The sequence below is a fragment of the Corvus cornix genome, chromosome 3, assembly GCF_000738735.6.
Source record: "Corvus cornix cornix isolate S_Up_H32 chromosome 3, ASM73873v5, whole genome shotgun sequence".
Lineage (NCBI taxonomy): Eukaryota > Metazoa > Chordata > Aves > Passeriformes > Corvidae > Corvus > Corvus cornix.
Window position 1 is genome coordinate 95,096,139 of NC_047056.1, and position 10,304 is coordinate 95,106,442.

A 10,304-nucleotide genomic window follows, 5' to 3' on the forward strand; every position below is an offset into this window, starting at 1 on the left:
TTGAAGGCATATTTTTGCAGAGTAAAGCCAAGTCCTGTATTTGCTTATTTGCCTGCTGTTGACATAGGCTGTTCTTTGGCAAAAGCTCTTGGAGATACTAAGTACTTTTGCAGTTGTGTGTTCAGAATGCGTCAGCATCAACAATACACCAGAAAAGGCCTTTTTTCTGGTTTCTTTCCGACATCTACTTACTACCCAGAGACAAATAAGAAGCAAAGCAGTGGATCAGTAAGCTGTGGACTTTTAAAGGTTGCTTGTACCAGACAGTCCAAGAGCAGGAGCTTGCCAAACCTTATTTCTCGGAGAAATCCACTGGACTTCATAAAATAACGGGATAAAGGTGTAATCTAAAAAATTACTTAAGAGTGACGTTCCTAGATGCTCAGGTGGGCTGAAGCCCAAGGTCATTCTCAGACTACGATGGCTCTGTCCTCTCTAAGGCAGCAAGACGAGAAAAGGCTCACTATGGGAGATTAACCTCTTTAGAAAAGGGGGATGCACATATTGCCACCCTTTCCAGACTTGCTTCGTATCTTGCACTGACATAGGTCACCCAGGACTTGTGAGAGGAAGGTTACATGTCAATGATAATAAAGTTGCTCTTAGGTTTTTGTGGAAGATCCCAATCTGCACAGCAAGCATCCTTTAGCTCTTTCTCAAGTTCCCTTCAAATGCTGGCTGGTGAAACACTTGTGTCTCAGCAGATTAGACCATATCAAAATGATAACTATGAAACAGGAGTGCATTGGTTTCTCATAAAAGCTCACTGTACGCAGCCAGTATTTCTGCTGCTTTCGTCACAAAACAAATGAACAGGGATTTAGCATAACATACTGAATTTGTTCTATGGAAAGAACAGTCAAACAACAGTTTATAAGATTCTGGAGATAGCATGTTTTCCAAGCAGTACTTCAAACTCCCTCCCACTTTGAACACTGGCTGAGATGAATGTGGTATTGCCTGCAGTGCACTGTAGCTTCTGACAGCGAGCAAACCCAAATATAATACTAAAGTTTGGGAAAAAATAGTACCCTTCAGAAATAATCTTTTCAGCCATATTCTGAAACGAAAAATATTAGAACATTGTAGAACAGCCCTAGCCTCATATACTTCAAATTTACCGATACTGAGAGCTAACAGTTTTCGTGCCACCTTCTTGTGAGACTCCCCACCTAAGTTCTCAGCCAGAGGTCTGGGAATGGCTCAGGGATGCATGGCACTTTCAGATGTTCACAGTTGAGTATCAGCCTCGCTCACAGAGAAATTAATTCCCTAATGGGATTCCAACTTAATAGTACTTTAATGGAGACAGCAAAATAAAAGTATACTTAAAAAAACCAAACATTACCTCCCAGAGTGGTAGTTTTATTTGTATGCATTCAATAGCACGCAGTTTTTTTCACAGGAATATAAGCATAACAATGGTGAAACATCCGTATCAGATCTGGCTGTATTCCATTTCAAAGGATTCAAAAGCAGATGCAAGGAATTTCACAGGAGGCAGTGGCAGGACAACCTGCTCCAGAAGAAGTTTCTGCTTAATCCCCACTGATGTAATTCTTGGCTGAGTTCACAAAACGTGTAGACTATACCCCTTAGAAAACTAATATACATATAGAAAAATCTGTATTTCTTATAGATTTCTGTACAGTAATATTTACAATATATTGCAAAGATTTCAGTCTGATCTCATTGCAAATACCTGCTTCCAGGCCATAAACCCCACACTTTGTACCTTTCTCCTGTTATGCTACAGCTGCAGACATTGCCCCTTGTCACAGCACTGGAGAACCATGAAACACTTGGGTGTAAACAGCAGTTTGTTCTGCACACTTGCACCCCATTTGACTATTTTTGTTTACATAGTTCTAGTTAAACAAAATAATTGAATTTATGACTAGCCTTTGTCTTCATCCGCCGTTTTAGGCTCCCCAGACAACTGGAAAACCAACTCTGTTGCTAAAACTTCTGTTCAAACTGCAACAGTCCACTTTTCCACAGCTTAACACCAAAGCTGGAAAATTCTGCCCATCCCAAAGGATGTCTTTTGTAATCAAATAGTTAAAAAAAAAAAAACAAACCAAAAAATGATGATTTTTTTTGGAAAAAAAGATAGGTAGTGGCTAACATTAGCAAGTTTTTCTCATTTTGAAGGATATGACTGAAAGACCCAGCAGAAGAAAGGAAAACCCTTTACATGTAACAGCGGAATGAACACCAGAGCTTTCATCATTTGGAAAAAGCACTTAATTACCCATTCCCAAAATGTATGGAGAAAGAAAGTTTGTCATCTATTTTTGTTCTGACATATAGGAAATGCAAATTATTAGCTTCCCCAGAAGGTATTATTAAATAACGGGAATCTATAGCTTATCAGGCAAAGATCTTAAGACAGGTCCACATCACCTCTGAAATAAACGGGAATACTTGGGATTCCTACAGAGTTTGAACAAAGCCAGAGAAATTTTGCCTCATCAGTGTGGAAAGTCACCTGAACTCTACTGAACTATCCACAAAGACAAAAAGAGGGATTAAAAAAATACTCAGAATGGGTCCAGTTCTGATTTCACTAACCTCTGCCATAAAACCCCCACAAAACCGACTTTCAGAAAAGCCAATGTTCAGCATTTTCAAGCAAATTAAACATATTCCTTCCTAACATTGAAAACTCATGAGCAATACATCTTTCATTTTAACTTTTGAAATCTGCTCAACTGAAAGAGCAAAAACAAAGAGAAGTTTGAAAATGAAACCAAAAATTTCTTTGGAAACAAAACAAATTAATTCTCCTCTCCTGTGGCAGGGAACTGGATTGTAACTCAAAAGATTTTTCCTGCACTCTGAGCTATCTACAGTGATCCATGTTTTCAAAGAAAAGCAATCCTTACCTCTGACATATGTGGTACAGAATCTTGCAAAGGGAGCATGGACGGAAGAGATACAGCAGTCAGTATTCCTGACTAATAAACCTAGACCGTGTTCCTTAAAAACTTGCACCTTAAGTGTATAAATCTAATCATATTAGCAGCCTCTTAAAGTTTTCTGAGAATCATCCTTTTATAATAATAACAAATATACATGGAGATTTCATTATGTAAGAAAATATCCACAGACACTGTGTTCTCTCTAATTTTGAAGGAGCTCACACAAACTATTTAGTTTTCTCCCAACTGAGAAGTGGGTTCAACAATTATTTTATCTGTAATTGTAACCTATCTTGAGAACTTCAGACATGTAGACCTTAGTACCTAACACTAGAAACAGAAGACAAATGTGTCTAACCATCCAAGGACTGATAAGCACATTTAAATCCCATGGAAATGAAACACAGATGATATTTAGCTGATGTCAACGAGCTCTTCAAGGGCAACTCTTTCACAACTGTGGTAACACAAAGTAAGCTTTTAACCTCTGCTGGGCCAACAGGTGAAGTCAACATTATGCCAGTCGGGCAGCTTCCACAGACAGGCATCAGTGCAAATGAAAGGGAAAGTGGCTTTGGCTTTTTTTTTTTTTTTTTGCATTGTCTTGTGTTTTGAAATGCTTTGATTTTCTAGCAAGCAGCTACAGATTGGGGAGATAGTGCATAGGCCTCATTCATTACACTAATGATACAAAGTATCACCTTTTAAAACACGTTTAGCTCAGGGAACCCAAATGAAGCATTTTACTGATGATATTAAGTAGGGTGCTGTCTACACTGGGTGTCATCAGGACATTCCCTGGCCTGGCTGTACCCTAACATGCCTTCCTGCCTTGCAGCACAGCGATGCCGCCTTGCACAGCCCTCCTGCAGACCCACACCAGGGAAGCATGGCTTTGCACAGCCTGGCATAGCTCCCTAACGTGATTCTGTAAGAGCCTGCTCACTCACTGCATCAAACCAAAGGTGTGACACCACAACTGCCAAACCCTGCAATGTTTGCAGTGCCAGAGTCAGGCACACATTACAAACAAATTGTACCATTCTGCAAGGCAGAAACAATGCAAAACCTCTCTCAATACCTGTTTCTTGGAATCATGCTCCTGGAAGTATTTTGTGCTATTCTTTTCCAATGGCTGAGCAAGCAGTGTGACAAACTAGCAAGAGCAAACTAGATGGATACAAGATGCACCAATTTGGCTTGCACACTCTCAGAGAAAGAGAGGTTTGGCATGGATTTAGCTTACAACATGTTTGCCAAGTATCTCAGGTAAGGCTGCCACAGTTAGTCCTCACCAGCCCAGCAAATGATGTTGAATGACGTCAGGATGAGCTCTGATCAAACAGCCCTGGTAAGGCAGAGCCTTTAAACATCCAGGTGGAGTCTGTCTGCAAGGGAACACCTGACCCTGAGGTCATTGCCACTTCATTCCCACTTTCTCCCTCCATCCTTGTTGACAAATTCATTGCTGGAAAGAGATGGGTGCACAACACAGACCTTCTGTCGCAGCCTGGAATGACATCCTGAGGCAGTGAGCTGATGTTGAATATTATTGTGGATAGCAGCTGCTGCCACACTTCGCTTTTCCAGGGGCTTTTGTTTCCTGATGTCTTTCTGGGGCACAGTTCACAATCTCCACTTTTCGCTGCAGTCTTGGACACCCTTGGGCTTCCAGGGGATGCGGTGAAGGTAGGAAGCAATAATAAAATACTAAACTTAGACAAAGTAGACACAAGCCAGATGAGGGAAAAGTTTCTTCCCGCGTCTGGTTTTGTTCAACTTCCAAGTCAACAATTCTGAAGAAAAAAGAAAAAGAGTGTCATTTGTTATTTATCACATCAGACAAGCATAATGTGATACTCTAAAGCTTTTATTCAGCTGCCTATGGCTATTGCCAACATAGTAAATTACCCTCCCAGGAGACTTCCACTTGAATAATGCCCATCCATTTAAGAATGATGAGAAATTCAGGGCTGAATAATCTTGATTCAAATCAGGAAGGAGGATGCAGAGTGAACCCTCTTCTTAGAATCAAGCAGAACTGTCAGTGAGAGGACCTGAACTGCAGAAGTGAACCCAGGCAGCTTTCCACCAAGAAATAGCAATGCCCAACTTGCCAAGGACCTCAGTTTTCTGAAGCTCACAACCCACACTCTGCAATCATCACGCTGATGAAACATGCTAAAGAACCTGATCCTTCAAATAGCTCTTTTATTTACTTGGTGCTCTACCAGGTCCCAGAGAGCTCATGAAAAATTAAACAGAGAACATAAAATATGAATGGAATGATCACTGGCCCATAAAAGCTCTGCAGTTCCTGAATGCTGTTTTATACATAACAAATGTTGGGATTTCGGGAATGAGGTTTCTGCCTCATTGTCCAAAGAAGGTGCAACAATTTTCAAGTTTCTGTATAAAAAAAGGAACTTCCAAGCATGTGCCTGAGAGCACCAGGAAGAGTACTTTGCTTCGCAGCACAGCACAGCAGTCCACTGCCCTTTAATAAGCAAACTAAACAGAGCCAAATACTTTGATATTGTGAAAACATACAGATATCCAACTTGATGCTGTATTGTCAGAGAAAGTGTAGGACTGAATGAAAATTTAGATCAGAACTACAAGACTTGCAATCACGTGGTGATAACAACTCTCTCCTTAAATTCTGTCCAGTAAATGTAATATTTAACTTATGGTAACTCTTAATGATCCTTGTCCTTTATTCTGGGTACTGTGTACAGGTATTTTTAGCTGACCTTTCTGAACTTTCCACTTCTGTGGCCTAAATGATAAGTATGTTCTCAGTTTTCAGAAATTACCCTAGAGCTGAGATCTAACAGTTGAGAGTCAGCTCTAGTATTCTTAAAATTAGGTTTATAAATAAGGACCCTCTGAATTAGTCTTTCCTAGGCTGTCAAAAATTTTGGTGCCAACGGAAATTGCTAGGAGCGTAAAGTGCTCCCTTTTTTTAGGTATTAAAGTTATTGCAGAATAAACATAGACTCACTTAAATAAACTTGCTGTTTACTTCATGGAGATCTTTTCACCACCTTGTTAGGTTGGTGGTGTACTACCATTTTATCTTATATGGTAAAAATAAAAAGCCATTGACCAAGCCCATGTGAGGTTACACCAGTTCAGCCCCACCAGTACTTCCCACCCTCCTGCCCTTGCCTTTGCCCTGGTGCAGCACCTCCTCTGCGCAGACTGGATGCTCCCTGGGGTGCTCACCAGCATCTCCTGACTCAGCTGCAGCACTGGACATGCTTAGCACCCTGCAAATGGATGGGGAAAGGGCCAGCTTCTCCCTCTGGAGCCAGCTCTGTGGTGACAACTGTGGCTCTGGCCTTGGACCTTACCCCCATCAGGGGCATTCAGGAGCAAACAGGCTTTAATTTTGTTGTTTTTCTTGTGTGGTTCATGCTTGCTGGAATCTGCCTCTCACCCTCTCATTTGGTAAGGCTGAGAGCTGGCAAGGAGCTTCACAAAACCACCACCTTCCTCATTTTGTTTTGCATATCTCCCTGGCCTTTTATCACAGAAGGATGAGCAAGGAGAAGTTATTAGTTCAGGAGAGCCCTTTCTTCTCTCTAAGGTTATTTGGGAAAGAATTTGTTACATAACAACACTTCTTTTAAATTGTCAGCTGGATACCTGAGAACATTCTTATCTGCAAGGCCTTGAAAAGTTTGTGTAAAACGGCTTTCTTCCTGTCTTCCTCCTCTTGCAGGAAAAAATAGGCTTTTGAGAAAAATTCTAATTCTAAAAGTGAACCAAATTTCACATCATTAAAACCAGTTTCAAGTAAGTAAATGGATTTTTGCCTTATATGGATTAAAGGAATTTAGAGTGACAGCCTCACATACACATAGGAATGAGGCTCAAGGACTACAATTCTCCACATTCATAAGGCCCACATGCTGTATCTACACCAAATGATGTTCTTCTCACGCACCAATTACGAACTGTCAGAAAATATACATGTAATCCTTCATATCAAGACCTACTCATGCAATTTTTAAATACCTCACTGTAAGCTTTGGTAGTTATCCTAGGGGCTTTACATACTGGAAGGAGAAAAGCTGTTATCTCATAGATTATCAATACTACAGGCTCCGTGAACATAGTTCTTTTTCAGGAGATCATATGCAAAATAAACACTGCTTTTATTAAACCCAGAACATCAGCTTTTACCAGAGCTAAATTTGTTCTGCTTCTGTCTGTGAAGTAACTGATTTCTACACCTAGATCCACACTTTTGTGTTAATTATCTTTATCTTCAAACAGTGAAGTACCCCTCTGACCCAGGCAAACCACACAACCCATTCCCATCACCAAACCACACAGCAAAACCCACTGCAGAGGAAAACCCAGTCGGTGAAATGCTATGAGGTCACCTGGAACAAACTTTTATGGTCCCAACAGAAAGCCGTGGAGGAAATAAGATTGCTAGCAGGGGCACTGACTCAGTTTTGCCTTCCTGATACTTGGGGGTGCCTATGTGTAAGGGCAAGGAGAGAGAGTGAAGGAAAGTAAAGAGGGGAAAACTGTAGCAGTGTAGTATAAATACATTACACTCCTGATGAGTAATAATTTCAGCAGTACAGTATAAGTACAGTGTACTCCTAATTATAGTAGTCTGTTCAGCCTGTTATCCAAATAACTGTAACTAAGGGTTGAATACTTTTCCAAGTTTTTTTTCTAGCATTTAAGATAGCAGAAATCAGAGGAAATAAGCTATTTGCAAAGCAGGAATCTGCGAAGTGCAGGCATCCTTCACAGACACTGACTCTTTAATTTCCTGTGGGGGGTCTGATCTAAACCTGGCAAGCTGCAAGCATTTACTTGTTTGCATTTTGGTTTTTTTAATAACACAGATTTCTGCTTTGCAAAAAAGCCTCTCTTGGAACATGTGGTTAACAAATACATTTTCCTCCAGCCCTTCCTGAAAAGACAAATACAAATCATGGGAAGTCAACTGCTCTTTAAAAAGGAAAGAGAAACACAAATTGCCAGGGCGAGGCTTTGCACACACCTTGAGTTCATCAGGCTCCAACCCATGCTGAATGAAGCCATCATGCCAGTTCCTGGATCACCTTGTTAGTCTCCTTGGCTTTCTTACACGTGTACAACCATTTGATTATCCGAGCGTTGCGCTCAATCACGGAGGTGCTGCTGGGGACCTGCTCTGTGAGCTCGTCCTCCAGCAGCCCCTCATCCCCGCTGTGCCTCGTGAACTCACTCTCGGATGTTGCCACGCTGATGCTGCGGATCTTGAAGGAGACATTGTCAGACACCACGGAGAAGTTCTCTCTCCCAAGATCCTCAATGACCTCCTGCTCCAGGCCACAGTACTTGAAAAATGTTTCAAACTCAGCAAAAGACTTGGAGTAGCGAGAGCTGATGTCCGACTGGGAGCGATGGAGACCTCTCCTCTTTACCTCCTTGACCTCTGCAGGAGGTGTACTCAGTTTTGAGGGTCTCTCATGCTCCTTTGTAGATATCCCTGCCCCTTCATTGCTCACAGGGACAGTCTGCACCGCTCCAGGGTGGCTTGGCTCATGGTCACCATCCTTTGCTGAGAGAGGCTCGCTGCTCTCGCTGGCTGCGATGTCCTCCATGACTCTGGGCAACTCAGGGGACGCCAACTGCTTCTCCTTTATGGACCCGTGGAATATCCTCCTCACCAAGTTCCCCCGTGAGCTGTCCTGGCTTTGACCTCTCCCAAGCTCACATTTCTGACGGTAGATCACTAGGGAATCCGGCCGCATCTGCCTCTTGGTGCTGCGCCTGGCGATGGGGGCACCGTGCTGCAGGGGGGCTCGGCAGTTCACCGCCTTGCCCAGCTCCAGGGGCTTCGCGCCCGTCCCTCTGCCCAGGTCCCTGCTCGCTGCTTTGCTCTCCACGGAACAGGTCTCGCTGCTGCTCTCCGAGGCTGAGCTGAGCGCGATGACGGGATCCTGCCTGGTGCTGATGACCTGCTGGCTCTTTACGTACTTGGCCTTATCGGCGGCCAGTCTCTCCACGGCACTTTTCCTGCCCGGCTTGCCGGCCTCCAGCTGCTTGCGGAGGTACTCGGGCCCCTTGTTGAGGAGCCGCAGGGGGAGGGAGGAGTGGAGGTCGGAGATGGCGTGCATTCCCACGGCCCGGGAGAGTTCAGCTGGCATAGCAGTTTCAGGGACGCGGATCCAGCTTCCAGTCCCGGGAGGGAAGTGAGATAAGAAAAGAAAAAGAGGAAAGAAAGGAAAATCGCGGTGCAGGACAGCCCGGACGCGCAGGCGGCAGCGCGCTCCGCGGGCCGCGCTCCCCGCACCGTCGGGGCGCCGCGCGTCCCGCCCGCCCGCCGGCTGGCACAGCCAATCCCGGCCGGCAGGAAGGGAGGGAAGCAGGCAGGAGCCGCCCTGGGGGGGGCAGCGGCCCGGCCCCTGCCACCGCCCGCGGGACTGAGGCGGCCGGGGCTCGGGCGGCGCGGCGCTGCGACGGCGCGGGGCGCCTGCGAGGGCGCCGGGGCACTCGGAAGGTTTGCTCCCCTCGGGAACAGCCTCTCTCGGGCCGCCCCTTGGGTACGGGACGCTGCTTCAGGGCCTGACCCAGCGCACCCCAGCGCATCTCCCCCTTCGGCGGGCACCACCTTGCCCCGCTCCTCTCGCGGCCCTTCTCGGTGCGTTCCCCTCCGCGGGTTTCACTGCCGGGCGCTGCGCTCCAACGGGAAACCTTGGAATGATCGGGAAAGGACGGGACTCGGGCTCCCAGCGCACAGCGGCGGAGCAGGGTCCGGGCACGCCGGGCGGGCAGCACAGATGTGCCCCCAGCTGTGCCCCCAGCTGTGCTGGCGGCATCCTGCCCTTCCCGGGGCAGCGGCAGCAGCAGGGACACGTTTGTCTCTTGGCCCACAGCTGTGCTGCATCTGTGCACGTGTAAAGTGTAAAGTGCAGTGGAATGGCATTAGTCTGAACTGCGTGTTGCAGATCTTTGCCCTTCAGAAACGTAGGGCAGAATTCCCGTCTGGGCTGGCAATTCTGAACAGGCAGGACAGAGCCATCGGCTGTAATGTAAACTCCTGAAAATTAGACTTGTGAGTTACAGGTAATCACCTGGGGCAGTCCAACTTTAACTCGTGATCTCATGTGAGAGCCACTGAGGTCAATAATAACTGAATTATAGATAACTTTTAACAGTTTATATCTGCAAGTTCTTTCATGCATACTTTTTATTGGTTTGGTTTGGTTTTAGTTTGTTACTTCTGGGGGAATGCTAGAGTGCTTTTGTGGGGATTGGTTCATACTTCATCTATACAATTGCTATATTGTAGCTAACAAGTTTAGAAAGAAAGAGCTGAGTATCCACGTCCTCATTATGAAGTTTCAGGGTACCCCACTTTGC

At 44.9% G+C, this 10,304-nt stretch overlaps 1 protein-coding gene across 1 annotated transcript; it reads right to left on the reverse strand.

Moving 5' to 3' along the window:
• Positions 1–1,344: 1,344 nt before the first annotated feature.
• On the reverse strand, positions 1,345–9,241 carry FAM110C (family with sequence similarity 110 member C). Its single transcript, XM_010406569.4, has 2 exons — positions 7,957–9,241; positions 1,345–4,720 (listed from the first exon to the last, which is right to left on the reverse strand). Exon 1 carries the CDS (start codon positions 9,086–9,088, stop codon positions 7,997–7,999), a length of 1,092 nt encoding a protein of 363 aa, XP_010404871.2. The 5' UTR covers positions 9,089–9,241; the 3' UTR covers positions 1,345–4,720; positions 7,957–7,996.
• Positions 9,242–10,304: the final 1,063 nt, after the last annotated feature.